The following is a 16,567-nucleotide window of genomic DNA, read 5'->3' on the forward strand; positions in this document are numbered from 1 at the left end:
AAAGAGCGTGCAGGATCTATCAGGAAGAGGAAGTGACCCAGCTTCATTTTTAGATCCTGGCAGAACACAAGTGTTGTGCGAGATTGTCAAACACGAGACATTATGGGTTTATTCTTCATAACCTTTAATAAGAATTTTGGCTGTGAGACACTGGCTGTGCTATCAGTTATAAGATACAAAGGTGATTAGAAACCAGCCCGCTTCATGGCTGAAGGTATGATTAAAATATGAGTCACCTCTACATTATTTGCTAAGATAAATAATCCTTTTTTAGTGCAGTTTTGCCAAGTATTGAATTAACATTTGACAGATTAAGCGGGCGATGGTTCCACTTTTTTCACTTGTCAGCATGATTCTTCTTTTATTAGGCAGCATGCACACACATGCTGCCAGGTGTTGAGTACTTTCCCTCTTGGTGGACTCCTGGTTGGTTTCTTGCAGCTCTAAATTTTTCACTATATACATCTCTCCTCATCCCTGGACCACTCGATACGATCTGGAAAATAAACACAGATCATTTAAAGATTCAATTATATTTATCAAACACGAATGCACCACATGAGTAAAATAAAAAATATGGGTTTTGCAGTTGGTTTGTTACAGTTTCGCCCAACAAATAGCTTAATGATAATCTCTTTGATCTATTAGTCATCACAGAGGTTTTAGTCAGCATTCTGTTGAGCTATCGTGTGTCTGAAGTGACTGATTGTTTGCCATATATCATCCAATAGCCTGTCATATCAATTACTTAACTCATTCAACTGCAGTTTGCTTGCAGCACAATGTCAGCACAGCTACCCTTCAAGCACACGGACCCTAATTTACATCACTTTTGTCTGTCGGCTTTCGTCGTCTTAAATTATTCAGCAGTTGTGCTAATCATGCATTCCTCAAACACAGGGCAAATGCAAAATATGAACATTCACTGGAACTGATGAATTAAAAGGCCGTAAATACGTACTTAGATGACCTCTTCTGGCACTTGGGCAGCCGGCAAACCCTGCCACCTACAGTTAGACATGAGCAGAAGAGGGTGGAGGGCATCTGAGTATAATTACAACGGTTTACAAGAGATTACACAAAACAAAAGTGACTTTCAGAGTCATACTTACAGCTAATGACCATGATACCTATGCAGAAAAGTACTGCTGCAATGGCCAACCCAGCATGCCGCAGGGATGTATAATCTGGACATATAAAACACAAATCAAACAGTCAACCCAAGACACAAAAGGCAATAACACAAACAAAAAGCCAGTCGAATGTAACTTCTCACCATACGTGAAATCTTCGTCCCACTTAGGTTCTATAAGAAGCAAAAGCAGAAAGAAAAGTATTGAATTAAGTTTGACTGTTGAACACAGGAAGCTTCCACTGGAAGAAAAAAGAGAGAAGATCACCGGGGAACAACAGTCAGAGATAGTTTGACAGATCTGCTGGCCCCACTGACATGCTGTTGATGGTGTATCAAAACCACATCTATGGTAAGCCAGCACAGCATGAGGACACAAATATCTTATCTCTTCTTGCATAAGGTACAATCAAGCATTAATCTGTTGGCAAGAGAGGAAGTGAGGTGTTCTCTTCTACCTCTCCGCCATGGGTTTTGTTTGGAAGACAGGGAATTGTGATACTGTCAGTCTGCCATGAGATAACAATAAAACCGCAGCGCCTGTGGCATTTAAGGTAACTATGGAGTAGTAAAATTTTTAGTTACCCCAGGCAACAGCATCTTGATGGATCCCATTTTTGGTGGTTTTCTTAGTTATGGATGGGGAGGGTGTCACAGTGGATGCTGAAAAAATAGACAGTAAAAACATTAGTTTCTGTGACTTTTTTTTTTTTTTTTTTTTTTTAAATCTGGATCCCTCTGTATTTAATATTCATAAAGTCTTATATGTATAAGACACAGGTTTAAAATGCAAAAGCATAATATCATATAGGGGAACATATTTTTCTGGGGCATACTGACTCCTTATCTTTGCCATACGAGTCCATACATAATTACTTCTCATAAAATTCCAGGTGCATTCCTATGTTTAACTCCATTTTTAATTGAATTTCTGAATATTTCAGCGGGATGACTCTCAGAGGAAATTCAGGCTGACACTTTTTAAAGCTCTCTCTGTCAGTCTCACTCTAGTTCTCTCTCTTTCCCCGCTGCTGTAAAATGCCGCAGAAATACTCTCTGTATATCTCAACAAGGACGGGGAGTTTAACATTTTCTAATTACCCCATAATTAGTTTTAAAGCTTTCTGCATTCTTGATGAGAATGTCTACTGTAAGCCTTTGCCGCTGGTGTGAAGGCATGTTGTAGCGTGGTCGAGTGCTCGTGGCGTCTGTGCCAGACAAACTCAATGGCTCCACCAACTGGGTGTTCAAATATGTGAGGGAGGGGGTTGAAGATTGTTACCTGGAGAGGATGTGAGCTTCGTTTGTGGTTTTGTCGTTTCCTCACTGGGACCTACAGGGACAAAAACATAAATATCACACCAGGTTGAACTGAAATTATGAGTGTTACAGCATCAAGAAAGTGCCAGACTACCTGTTGAAGACTTCCCATGTGATGTAACAGTGCTGACAGTGACTGCGTTAATGGTGCTAATGTACTGGCTTGTGGTTTGTTCACGGGAAGTTTCCGGGGAGGCATCAGCATCTCTGGTGACTCTGCCTCCCACTCGTCTTCCTGTTACACCAAGAAAACAACTGAACTAGATGAAATGGAAAGACGTCTGACCTTTTGTAGATAGATAGATAAATAGATAGATTTTTTTAGTTTAGAATACAGTCCTAGCATTGGAGATTACATTGTAACTGTAAAAAATTAAGCAGCCTGGAGACTGAAAAGGCTGCAAAGTGGCATTTCTCAGAATAGCCACGAGTAGCATACCAGTGGGAGTTGGAGCAGTTGCTGTTGAGCTTGCCATATTGCTGCTTTCAGAGTCAGTTTGATCTCTGGGTGTGGGAGCCTGAGCCCTTGACACTGCGGGCGGGGGGAAGAAAAGGACACATTTTAATCACCAAAAACACAAGTCAGATGAAGCCTCATAGCCAGGCCTCCGTACAGTTTACAGGAAGAACAAAGAGCAGCGTTGTTTTTCCCAGTCACTCTCTCAAACAATGCTGTGATGTATTCCTGGCAGAGGCCAGACTTTGAGAATGTGTCTGACCATGCAGAGGAGAGAGGCCTGCAGATGCATGGAGAGTATGTCACAGTAATAGTCCTGTGAGTGGGGCAGTGCGGCACAGTTACAAAGAAGTAGCTCTTATAAAACCTCTGGCTACAACAGAGCTGGATTGTTGTGAGTGGCTGCAGGACAGCGAAGCCGTTGTCTGTTTACTCACTCAGCACCTTCCAATTAGTGCTGAAGCACTGCAAAACTTCGACTTTCTTGGGCTAATGCTGTGATTCCCGCTACTTAAATGAACTCATATGAACAGACTTGACTAGCAATTTATATCTGACACAAGTTCTGCTGTGTCAGATATATTGTGAGTGGATGAAAACCTTCATTTTGTTTGTAAAAACATTTTGTATTACAGCTATACGCTCATAGCTTGAGCTGTAAGATGTTGGTCACGTCTGGACAAAGATAAATTTGAACCCTCAGTACTCACTGAAATATATGGCTGCTCATAAATAACGTGTTGATCCAAGGACCCACATCATTACGTATAGTCACTATTCTTAGATGTTTTCCCATTATCAAATGGATGAATGAAAGCATCATGCTCTTAAATATTTGCAGTAAGTCGTTATGTAAATTCATCAGTATTTAAAGGGGAACTCCAACTCCTCCACATGGGTTTACTCATAACAAGGAGTGCTACTCTCTGTAGGAGCTTTGTTCTGACTCTGCTGATGTCAGACATGTGGGCATTTACCAGGCAGGCAGGAGACAAAAAAGAAAGAAAGAAAGAAAGAAAGAAAGAAAGAAATATCTTGGCCTTCCAAATCTTTACCTTAAAAGTTTACCAATTTTATGAAGGTGACATGTGCTATGGTTGCTAATTCCAAAGCTGCAGCTTAAAGTGACAAATACTTTGGAAAGAAGAAGTAACACATTCCTCCTCTTACACACGATACAAACTCATAAACAATAAAACACAACCTTACTCAGTTCAATACACTCAGGGTGTTTGCTGACACACTCTCACTGGGTCTGGTATGACCAGTAGCTCATGAGGGCTGTTACCTAACGTTAGATAGATATTGCTGTGTAAGTGAGATTTGTGAGTCACTTGCTGACTTTATGAGTCTTTGCTACTGTGAAGCTGCACTCGTGCATTTACATTTTAGCATACCATTATCCTGTTATTGTGATTTGTGATCGAAGTGGCTGCTATTCAGCACAGTTTACATAAAGCCGCTTTTAAGTCAATTCACATGTGATTTCTAAGTGAGCAGATTCAGTGCCAGTGGGAATGTTTTGCACTCACCTTGTAACATGGCAAACAGGAAACAGGTCAAGGAAAGCAAATAAATCTGAAAGAAAAAAAAACATATCATGGGGAGAGGAGGTGAAACCATGCAGCGTAAACCACGTTGTATCCCAGCTAGTGTCTTAATTGCCTTGCGACCTGCGGTTATAAGATTAAAATGACCTCAAGCACTTTATCTTAACTTTATCTGCAAAGTAATCCAGAGCCCCTCAGACATTACAGGGGACCCCATAAATGAAGAAACATCATGTAAATGCAGAGACACTGGTGCGTCTGTTGCAGAGGACTAGAGCAGATACACAACATGCAAACAAAATGTCTGCTCACTACCACACAGGAAGGCACTGTGAATGCACACAGTGTCTGTTTAGCCGCAGTTATGATGTTACAATTGTTTAACCAGGGCGTGAATACAAATCCAAAAAGATGTGGTTTCTGTGTAAAATGTAAATAAAAACAGAATGCAATCATATGCAAATAAACTGTGTTTAGTGTGCCTGAGCCCATGTAGTAATATCCTTTACACAATCATGTGTTTCACAAAGTGGCAAACCTCGCTGAGCCTTTCAAGGACACCACTTTCATACCCAATCATGATCACCTGTTACCAATCAACCTGTTTACCTGTGGAATGTTCCAAACCGGTGTTTCCGGGGCATTCCACAGCTTTCCCAGTCTTTAGTTGCTCCTGTCCCAACTTGTTTGAAACATACTGCTGGCATCAAATTCAGAATAAGCATATATTTATAAAAATCAATGAAGCTGATGAGTTGAAACATTAAATATATTGCGTTTGGACTGTTTTCAACTGAATATACGTCAAGAAGGATTAACAAATCATCTCATTCTGTTTTATTTATGTTACATTTCTGGATCGGGCTTGTACAAGGTGAACATAAACTAAATAGTAAATCAATGGATCTGCTTAGATTATTGAAGACGAGAACATTCGCTCAGGTACATTTTGTACAGTGCAAATCTACCAGACAGGAAGCTGGACTGGCTGAGGTTTTGCACCTCATGACCATTTCTCCTTCCTCCTAGCACACACAGGCAACATCACCCACACTACTCATGCAGCCCAACAGAAAACAGACTCTAAACTTTATAAGATACACACATCATAACCACAAATTTTTTTTATCCATTTGTCAAAAATGAGTGATCGAGGCCGCACATTGTGTTTGCAGTCCTCCCACACGTGTCTGTGTAAGTTTGCAGCTGTCACCAATTAAGAAAATGCCAATGGAGGATGTGTCAAAACAACTCTTTTTTAACACAATGGAAATCCTGCACTGGTGAGCAGTAGTCTCTGAATCAGTGGAAAAACATGCTCTTTCCTCCCCCTCACAACATATTGCCCCTAGCTTGAAACAAAACACTATAGGAAAACAGAAGTAAGCAAAAACATGTCCGATATTGTAGGATTTTATAGCGATACAAAGAACAACAACTGCCAAGCAGGTACAGCAGAGGCAGGTAGAGTGACAGATGGAAGTCTAGGCCAGCGGCTCGGTCTGAATCCACCCCCAGCAGAAAATGAATCTCGATCTTTGACCTATCCTGGTGGCAGCTTGTCCTCTGGGCTTGGAGCGGTGTGACAGGTGAGCGTCCGTGGCCGTCATGAGCTGTGACAGCTCAGATTAGCAGGTCATGCCAATCTTCATTTCACTCCAGAGCATATGTCAAGATGAGGCCTGCATCCCCTGGGCTGTACAGGCGTCTCTCCCTTCCCCTAGCCTGACCCGCCTGCCCGTTTGTCACATCTAGCACTCTCACTCACTCTCCCGTCTGTCTGTTCATCCGTTTGTCTGTCATCCTCCATCAATCTCCTTTCAGTCCGCTTCACCAAAAACACCCCTCGGCCCTCTGATATTTAGTCATCCATCCAGGCTATTATGCTTACCTTAGTATCCATCCTGTGAGGTGCCCGGGTCCAGAGATTTATCCACAGCCTCATCATCCACGACGGTTTCCTCACATCTGAGAGGCTGATGGGGTAATGGCTAACCAACCACACCCATGTGCTCACTAGCACTACTTCCTCATCCAGTTGTCTGAACTCTGTTTCAGTCTCTCTCTCACCCACTCGTTCTCATGACATGGCCTCCTCCTTCTTCGGCTTTTTCACTCTCGCTCACTCTGGTATGATCTCTGTCTGCAGCTCAGCCATCTCTCAGCATGATGGCTTGTGTTCCCACTTTATTTCTCAATTCCCTGCAGTATACTGTCTTTTATTGTGTTTGCCTTCCTGTCATCCTGTCTGGCTTACCGTCTTTCTCCATATTTATACAATCTTATCTGTCCATCTGTCCACTGCTGTCTCACAAACACGAAATGAATGACCCTGTAGTAATAAAAGGTTGCTGATATAGTTACAGTCACTCAAAATGCAGTACATACTGGTGGAAATGTTAATTATGTGGCTTCCTTTCATTGGTGAAGAGTTTTATCAAGCATCCTCCCTTGAACACACTGACATTGAGGATGTTCTAAGAGATGTGTGGCTCTACAGACCATAATATCCCTTAATTTAAATTCCAACCTTTTCGACAAGCATCTAAGGAATCAGTTCTGTTTCATGAGTGCATTACAAAATGTTTCTGTTTTGCTACTGAGCAAACACACCAAACTCATATGACCACAGACAATTACCAGTTGCATGTTTGTCACACTGAATTCCACTTCAGCAGTGACATACCCAGTCGATTAAATCCTTGTTTTTTTTCTAATTATTCAACTATTGCTTCAAGGCTGCAGAATTCATGTGTGTGATTGTGACCCAACAGCAGAGAAGCACAAACCTAGAGTGTTACAGCAGACAAAGCCTTCAATTCATCCACACTAGCAGAGTACAAGCTTTGTGCAGAGTGCTTGTGGATCAGACTGTCCTCTGTCACATTTCTATGGTTTCTCTAAAGAAATTGTTCACACTTTATAATAAGCATTCTTAATACAGTTTCCACTGTGATCTTCTTGGGAAAAAAGCTTTTTCTTTTCAGGCACAAACTCTAGAAAGTCTGTTCAAAATCTTACACCTCCAACCAACCAATCATATTATGAGATGTAATTACCATCAGTCACAGTCTGCTTGTAAACGTCAATCTGTTGTAATATAATGTAATATAACACAATACAGAACGTAATGAGTCAAACAACATACCGAATGCACAGACTTGCTTGCAGAACCGGGAGAATAAAAAGCTGAAGACTTTGTTATTTACTGACTTTGCTGTGTGTGTGTGTGTGTATGTGTGAGGAGCTCAGCCCTGACACAGAGGGCAGTGGTGAAGCTATAGTATGATAATAAATTACACCAAGAACTACAGAGAAGAGAGCCAGTAGCATGAGAGCTCATCAATACTTGCGTCTTTAATAATTCAGCCCTGGGGCCTGTTTGGAACCCATCCTTATTAACAGCACTGTGTTTATTTGACTAGATTAAAACATATATTTGTTAAAGGACTTAAGTCAGTATGTTAACACTGACACAGCGTTTTTCTCTAGCTAACTGCTACGTGTGAGCGGTGGATTCACACAGGACCTGTGTGACATCTTTTGGGAAAATCCATAAAAACCCACAAACACTCGTATGATATGACCAACCATAGTATAACTGTTAACGACTAGAGGACAGATAGTTCTGTTTAAAATGTTGATCTGGAATTAACCAAATGTTTGCATACAAACGCAAGAATACAACACAAGTCTGTGTGCGGAAAACAGAACAAACATTTAAAATGAAATGAATCTTTCTTCATTTCAGAAACCTGACATGTGGACTTCAGATACAGCCGTGGGCGCTCTGGTGATGAGTTATTGTCATCTTTATCTGCTGCAGCCATCGTCACCAGCGCAGAGTTCAAACTGACCTGTTCAAAAAATGCAGCGTGCACTTTGAGCTTCACGGGCAGACGATGGAGGAGTTTACTGTGATTGTGTTTCTCCTGTGATGAACACGGTGTATTTGGCCATCCGCTGACAAATCAATGCTTCAGAGTAACAAGTAATGCGAACCTTCATAGAAATATAGTGGAGTCAAAAGTGCAATTTTTGACTTTTAAATGTTTCCAAAACAGTTAATACTCAAGTACAGATGCTAAAAAAATGTGTACTTAAATACAGTACTCAAGTAAATGTACATCATTTCTGTCCACCCCTGGATTTATGAACGTGAAAATGTTCAACTAAATTGTATTTGTATAGTATTTCATATGAGACGCAGCCACAATTAACTGCTTGTTCTTCTCTTTTCTGTGCCTTTGCTCATTTTTTATCCTGGTGTTTTGAGTGGGAGTTTGTGTGCATTTAAATGAGTAAGATGTAGAGAGGGATGTGTCAATTCGAATGTGCTTCCATATGAAAAATAATAAATGCACCCAAGGTTTAAATGGGACTTGAAGAAATATATTTGCCTTTTGTTGAATATACTGTGTACTCTGGGGGAAAAAATAGCAGGAGAGTAATACTTGTCTGGATTTGACTTTAGTTTAATAAAGCCTACGCTATCTTAGATAGAGACAATGTAGACTGTAAGTGTGGAGTGTTTTAATAATGATAAAACTCCCCTTCTTGTTGTTTTACCTGTGATCTCTCCAGGATGTTTGGCCATATAAGCATGTCTGCCTTTCTGTGGTCTAGTCTTATTTTGACTCTGTCCATGTAGTCAGGTGCAGCACACACACCATGGCCAGTCATCAAAATCATCTTTTATTTAAGAGGATCACATGCTCTGCTAGTTTCAATATGCTTTCAGATGTGCTCCCATCAAAAAGAACAATTAACTGCGTTTTTACTTTCTAGTTATCTTTCATGGTGCTGCTGTTGTATTTATTAAGTTGTAGTCTTTCATCCACATTGGAGGGCAAATTACATCCTCATTAGTGACAACAGGAGAGCACAGCCACAAAGTGAGTCATAATAACTGCCAGTAAAATCACGCTCTAATTTGTAAAACCTGTGGTTGCTTTTGATTTGATTTTTATTTAGTTTAAATTGAAAAATCTGAATAATGAGAGGACTGACAGGGTTTGCAGAAATTTGAGTTGATATTGAGTTAGCGTCCCACTGGTAGCACAACCCGTTGAGTGATAAAGGAGCATTATTCAATCTCTTATTTGTTAAAAAAAAAAAAAAGAGAGAAAAGAAGGAAAAACAAGAACAAAAAACATCCAGGAGAGTGGTAAAAAAAAAAAAAAAAAGATGTGAAAACACTCCTCCGGCTGAGGTAATTAAAGTCTCTTATTTGTTTCTCTTTTGACTTAATTGTGCACTCGTGCAGCCTGTATGTTCGAGCTCCCGTGGGATTCCTCTGAGCACAACATATCAAAATGTTCATGAGGCAAGTGAGGAAAAACAGAAGTTGACATACAGTATTGAGCTGTCAAGCCTTCAGTTTAGCAGATTACCGTTCCTGCCTGAGCCGAAATGATGCATCATGAACAGGCTTTGGTATGAACACAGCAGTCAGCTTGACAGGAACTTAAACAATTGTTCAGTAATGAGACAAACACACCTTGACAGCTCATGATGGAGAATAGCGAGCCTAATTGAGGGAACGCAGCTCAGTGAAACATTGAGATTTATCTCCAGGCAGTCAGGGCCCCATTGAGGAAACAGGATTTTGTAGTTTGGACAAATGTGTGGACAATAACAACGTCAGCAGGATTTAAATTTCATCTCTCACATATTATAAGTCAATATTTCCAGGGTAAATAATGCTTTGAAAATTACTTGAGGATTTTACTTTGGTCCACCTAAAGAGCTCATGAAGCAGACCACATGATCTTCATCAAAAAAAAAGAAAAAATGGACATTTCTACTGAGGAGAAGGAAGAATATCCCTTTTTTTCTTTGTCTCATTGGACTGTATGTGCTGTCTGTGCAGAGTTATCTGTGTTACATGTGTACTCATGAGACTGACGTGACTAATCATGATTGAGGGAAAAGCAGAAGCTGGAAACAGGAACTGTGTGCACACCTAACGGCTCTGTACAAATATAATATGAGTCCAGTAACTGAAACCTTGAGGAAGTTTCTGATCTCTGCATGGGAGGCATTGAAAGATGAAGCTGCACAAATGCAACGAGCCCACAAACCCTGTCATTATAATACAGGAAGACAGCATCTATTTTTGCAGGTGTTCTGCATGTTCTCAGTGACAGCATCAGTCTGCAGCTTAAAAATGGACACCAGCGACAGATATATTGGTCTGATAGTCAGGGCCTTGAGGTGTGGAATGACCTGCCTGAAGAAATTAGGACTGCTGAGTCAGTGACATCTCTTTAAATGGCTTCTTCCTCTTATCCTTATTTTACATTAGCTTTTTTTTAGCCACACTAGCCGCATGGCTCAGTGGGTGGCAAGTACTTTGGTCTGGACTGAAATATCCCAATAACTGTTGAATGGTTTGCTTTGAAATTTTACACAAACATTCATGTGCCCCTCATGAAGAATCCTTGTGACTTTGGCTTATGATATCGGCAAAGTTACCAGCATTCCCATCACCCTCAGCTGTGCTTTGATTTTAGCAGTAATTAGCAAAGGCTGGCTAACAGGCAAAACTAAGATGGTGAACTGGATAAACCTGCTAGATATCAGCATGTTAGCATTGTCACTGTGAGTGCATTAGCATGCTAATGTTAGCATTTAGCTCAAAGCACTGCTGTGCTCAAATACAGGTTCCAAAAACAAAAGCAAGGTTCAGGGGAACAACAAGGTGCAGATCCACAAAGAGGTAATCTAGGAAATCTCTAACGGGAAATACTCTACAAACTGACAAGGACCAGGTACGCCACATACAAGGGATGAACAAACAGGGACAAAGGGGAACACGCTCACTTAAATAGACAGGGAAGGAGAACTAATCAGACACAGGAGACATGAATCAGACAATCACAAGGGTGGGAAAACAGAGGAAGTAAAGTAAAATCTGACCCGTGAGGGAAGACTTCAAAATAAAACAGGAAGTGGTAAACTGAACAGACCAGATCGTGACAGTTTGCTGCTCACCCTATACATAGCATAAATGCAAGCTTCCTTGCTGTCCTCCTCTGTGTCTCCCTCACTGGCTTTGGGTCAAATGTCTCTGTGGTCATTTTTGTCAGGTGAAAATTTATGGTGGTTGACATCCATAAGTGTATTTACAGTGTCCATCCACTGGGACCCCATTTTCCATTCTATAATTCAGACCCAATACAGTTACTGCTCGGCACGCAAAGGCACGTTTTGAAACAACTGGATTTTAGTCATGCATGCCTGGTACCTGCTACATGTACCCGCAGCACTGTCTATAAATAAAGATTTATATGGCTGTGGAGTGAAGAGACACAGTGAAGTGCTTTTCTTTGAACTACAATTTGAACAATAATGACAACCAAAGGAAGAGTAGAGGGTTTTTGTCACAGTAGCCACAGTAGCAGCTTAGCCTAACCCTCTCTTCCTGTTCCTATCTCTCTTTGACTGTCCACCCTCAGTGAGACAAATTCACTGCATGGTTTTTCTCTCTCACTGATGCTGTGAGCTGAACTTCAATCCGAGAGAAAACAGGATTAGAGTCTGGCACTAGATATGGCTTTACCTCCTGAAGACATAACCATGCTGAATACCACTCAGTACTATCCCATTGTAGGGATTCCCACGGACTTACTGTGAGGCCTAAAACTCTGTGTATCATACAGGGGAGGGACAGGCCACTGTTGTCAGGTTCTCATCTGGATACATGTTGGAATATGTTGACGTTAGATGGGTCAAACAGGATGCTGTCTGCTTGGATGGAACCGTGAATCTGTACTGCTTCTGCCCCAGTGCCAACAACAGCATTGTCAGTCCATTTTTGTGTCTAACTGACTGATTCATGTCTACTGCAGGTAGGGGCTGCAGGTAATGACCATGACATGGCTCTCAGAAAGAGGGTAAAGGTTAAAGAACAAAGCAAGGTTAAGGGAAGAAGGGGATTGAGTAGGATCACACAGGGAGAAGAAAATAAGCTGCTGGTGGTAAATGCTGGAGATGAAAAGCTGTTGGTGCACAGCATGTATAGTAGTATCATTTTGATAGTCTTGATTGCATGAGGTTATTGAGGCTTTCAAACCCTCAAAATCATTCTGCCATTCCACCTTGCTTTTCTTTGTTCAGTTTGCTACCTTACTATACGGTAGGTCACCTCAGACCTTTAAGGAAAATAATCAATGACCACAACAGACACTTGAAAGTGAAATACTGTATTATATAACTTTTACAAGCATTCTAGCTGCATTCTATTCTACTGTGGCAGGTTCATTCAACGTGACTTGTGAGATACCATTGAAAAAGAATAAAATAAATAACAGGGTATTCAAGATCTACCATACAAAACTGTACTGACTACTGGTGAATCACAAATCCTGTCTTAGCATATTGGTTTGCTCTGACCTTCTCATTCTAGACTAATTCACCACGTAGTTCAAAGGGAAGATCAGAATCTCTCTGCGGTTGTCGAACATCCATGAACTCCCTCACTCTCTCAACATCCTGCTGAGAGACAGATTGCATCTCAGTTGCAGTTCCACGCAGCATATCATCTACCCTTATAAACAATGCATTTTGAATCGTGGTATCAACAAATGCGAATAATGAACCAAATAGGAGCTCTCATCCTTGGTTGGGGTTTACAGACCTGAGGGTGGGTCGGTGATCTCCACTCATTCCTTTGATGAGGCAATCTGCGGTCAAACAACGGCAGAGCGGAAGACAGAGAGGAAGGCAGGATATCCTGGTACAGTCCCACGTCTCTCACATCTTCATACAGATGGCTGTGAGAGTCCACGGGGAGGTGAGTGGCATCTTTAAGAGCACAAGAAAACACATACACAAAACATAAATATGCACAAATTCCTTAAGAATCTGTCAGATATAATGATGTTGGATAATTGCTAATGGGTAATACGATATATCATAGAACACTCTGAGCACTTCTCAAAAGTTCAAAGAAGGACAAACATGGCTCCTGCTTGGCTCAGACTGCATCATATTTGGGACATGAGGTGTTTACTGTTGGCTTGTTTACTGAGGTTTATTTGTGTCTCACCATGCCTGCGCATTTCCTCCGGGTGTGGACTGAGAGGCGGCATGTAGTCACCGGTGGGGTAATAATAATGGGAACTTTCCTGAAATTAGTGAAACGGGAGAGATAGCGTCAGATCAGCTTTGACCTACAGGTAAATGACTATTCCACATGTGTTACATCCGCATAGAGGGGACTGCACTTAAATTGGGATGGATGTGGAATGGGGATCTTTCTGAGATGTTTTCAGTCCTGTGAGGACCACCTCCATCGTATCAGCAGAAATCAAAACGTGAGCAAATGAAACCAAATCAGCACTCAAGGCTGCGTGCTGTACCACAACATACATGAAAAGACTATTTTTGGTCATTTGGGTGAACCACCCCTTACAGGTATGTATTGTTTTGAATCAGGGGAGAGGTAAAGCCTGCCTCTGTGGGGATTTGAGGCCTCATTATTCCCCATCCAGCATGCTGCTATGTGTTTCCTTCTACCTCACTCAACAGTTTTCTTCAGGGTTCAAACCCTTGTTGGCCCCTTTAAAGTACAAAATGATAATTTCTCCACGATCGATGTGTATTTTGAATGCTAATTGTGAGCTATTGATCTATGTTCCATCTCTATGCACAGCTAAAGGTTTCATTAGTTTATCTATCCATTTTCCTTGTTATGGCTGAATTCTCCACTTCCTCTCCTTCACCCCCTGCCTAACCTCTTTCCTCCCCCCATCTGTTTACTCAACCTTCTCGGTGTGTCTGCATATTTTCTCACTTGCTCTTTTTCTTTCTCTCATCCTGTTGTTTCCCTTCCTTTCACCTCTCTCCTGCTCTTACCGCCGCATAGCTCTCGTAGACGTTGCTGTCGGTTTCAGATCCAGAGTCGACGAGGAGGGTACGCTGGGCTGTGGCGTTGATCTTTTCTCTGCTCTCATATTTATTGGAATTGCTTACAGTTGACTGACTGGACCTACACGGAGAAATCAGATTCTTTTACTGTTGTGATTCAATTCCCAACGACTCTTAATCCCCAATATGTGCTAACAGAAATGCAAAATACTCAGCACATAGCAGCTTTTTTCCGGCATATGATAAGTTCTTAATAAGAATGCATCATGTGGTACCCATTTATTGCAGGATTGTGGTGCAAGTCTGATGATATAAATGGATACTGACAAAGGAATTTTTTGCCTGTCTGGCTCTTACAGCAGCTGGGTCAGCCAATGGATCAGACTTCTTAGAGTGGATTGGATGTGTGTCTCTTTATTACTTCTACTGTCAGGCCTTAACTTACCCCTCCTCTTCATTCTTCTTTCCATCCAACACACTGGCTCCTCTACCCCCTGCAGGGGGAATGGGAACAGGAGGAAAGAGGCTTAGAGTTAGGAAATTAGAACTTGAAGAGAGGAGCATCATCTCATAAGCACTGAAATTGATCAGAGGAAAAAAAAGGGCCAGAGTGTGAGCGCCAATGAAAAACGAGTAAGTTGTAAAAATCTATGTAAAAAAAACCAGAGGGCAGAGGAAGGTGAGGAATGAAAAATAAAAGGTAGAGAGAGGGAGAGAACCTGACAGTTAGACTGAAGAACAAAAAGAAAGAGACAGAAGCAGAGAGAGAAGAAGGACATAAAGCTAGCAAATGAGATAAAAGATATGGATGAAACAGAGAAGTGACAGCTTTGAAGGATGAATGTGGCAGGAGGTAGAGGCTTAGAGCATGAGCAGAAGAAGAGGAGACAGGATAGACAGATAGAAAGAGGGACATGGAGAGATGAGAAGAGAGTGAGAGGCTGAGCTGGCAATTGCATCATGGTTCGGAGTCATCTCTTTGGAGCTGTTGAGGAATCAGGACATTATAATGACAGGAAGTGATGGAGGGAACACTTGCACGTCCATAGATGAAAAGATCATTGTGGCGAAGTAAAAATGAAAAAACAGTGACTGTCCAGCTTACTTATAATGGAAGTCCATGGCAGTGGTTGGCAGTCTAAAAGGAATCCGAGGCACTCTCATTAGAAATCTAAAAATCATCATAGACCCATGATTTATAATCAGAGTGCCTCAGAGTTTAGTGCCTTTTAGATTGCCAACCAATACCACGGACTTCCATTATAAGCTGGACAGTCATTGTTTTTTTGTTTTTAACTCAACTACTGACCCTATCCTCGAAGAGCTCCGTTGCTCGTAACCCAGAGCAGCATTCCTTACTTTTTTCTCGATCATTATGGCTACCTGTCTGGCCTCGTCTCTTCTTCCACCTCACTCCAAAGAAGCAGCCCAGTGAATTCAACACCAGCATGACTCCAAACACCACTGTGAACACCACTGTCAAATCAGCTGGCAGTCCACTTCCACCTAGTTCACAAAACATTAGAAAACATTAGAAACATTAGCTCAATGCATAACAATGAAAGTTAAAAAGGAAGTCATATGGAAATTCAGAAAGATAAAAACTGACTGAGCAAGACCCAACCACTCTCTCAATTGTCTTTATTGATTAAAGACTAGCAGAGGGGAAAAGTATGGGTGGGTACCATGACAACCGCTACTCTCGTAGAGCAAACATTAACAGCCTTGGAGGTGCATACATTAACATGATTTAGCCAAATGAAGCTAGCTGCTGTGCAAACAGTAATTTCCAACTGCCCTTAAGAGCTTTTTCGGGGAGTTGTGATAAAAGACTTACTCTGTGAGACTGAGTCATCATCTCCTGGGACTTCTTCTAGCTCTGGCCTCTCTGTAGAGAAGGAAAGCGAATTAGAAAAACTTACACACCGCACTTCCAAGCATAAGCTTATGCCACTTATTATACATATCATCAGAAGGTTGCACAGTAGCAACCTGTAAGTGTCGAACTGGGGTTACTCCAAACTGACCCTTGGTGGTGATGGTCAGTACTGCATTGTTGTCAGCATAGCCACTCTCTCCAATCGCGTTGAGGGCATTGACAGAGAAGTTGTAGGTGGTGACAGGCTGCAGGCCAGTGACAGTGAAGGTTGTTGCGCTGGGAGGAAAGACATCCATGTACAGGAAACTGGCTGACTGATCCCAACGGTATCTGTCAACCAAAAGGCACTGTCAAGT

The 16,567-nt window shown here is 41.6% G+C and overlaps 2 protein-coding genes across 2 annotated transcripts in view; both read right to left on the bottom strand.

Annotated features, from left to right (window-relative positions):
* Positions 1 to 116: 116 nt before the first annotated feature.
* fxyd5 (FXYD domain containing ion transport regulator 5) lies at positions 117 to 6,505 on the bottom strand. The gene is made up of 10 exons (XM_076736335.1): positions 6,351 to 6,505; positions 4,442 to 4,487; positions 2,892 to 2,984; positions 2,547 to 2,687; positions 2,415 to 2,465; positions 1,718 to 1,795; positions 1,277 to 1,306; positions 1,113 to 1,187; positions 962 to 1,007; positions 117 to 496 (listed from the first exon to the last, which is right to left on the bottom strand). The coding sequence occupies exons 1-10, from the start codon at positions 6,405 to 6,407 to the stop codon at positions 472 to 474; spliced, it is 642 nt and encodes a 213-aa protein (XP_076592450.1). The 5' UTR covers positions 6,408 to 6,505; the 3' UTR covers positions 117 to 471.
* Positions 6,506 to 12,700: 6,195 nt separating this feature from the next.
* The window catches only part of nphs1 (NPHS1 adhesion molecule, nephrin), a 35,831-nt gene continuing 31,964 nt past the window's right edge, over positions 12,701 to 16,567 (bottom strand). The window contains exons 23-30 of the mRNA XM_076736376.1: positions 16,360 to 16,541; positions 16,170 to 16,220; positions 15,716 to 15,838; positions 14,778 to 14,826; positions 14,321 to 14,453; positions 13,512 to 13,590; positions 13,101 to 13,267; positions 12,701 to 12,955 (exon numbers count right to left, since the gene is read on the bottom strand). Of these exons, the coding sequence (XP_076592491.1) occupies positions 12,866 to 12,955; positions 13,101 to 13,267; positions 13,512 to 13,590; positions 14,321 to 14,453; positions 14,778 to 14,826; positions 15,716 to 15,838; positions 16,170 to 16,220; positions 16,360 to 16,541 (874 nt within the window). The 3' untranslated portion in view covers positions 12,701 to 12,865. The remainder of the gene's footprint in view (positions 12,956 to 13,100; positions 13,268 to 13,511; positions 13,591 to 14,320; positions 14,454 to 14,777; positions 14,827 to 15,715; positions 15,839 to 16,169; positions 16,221 to 16,359; positions 16,542 to 16,567) is intronic.

The sequence above is a fragment of the Chaetodon auriga genome, chromosome 8 (assembly GCF_051107435.1).
Source record: "Chaetodon auriga isolate fChaAug3 chromosome 8, fChaAug3.hap1, whole genome shotgun sequence".
Taxonomy (NCBI): Eukaryota; Metazoa; Chordata; class Actinopteri; order Chaetodontiformes; family Chaetodontidae; genus Chaetodon; species Chaetodon auriga.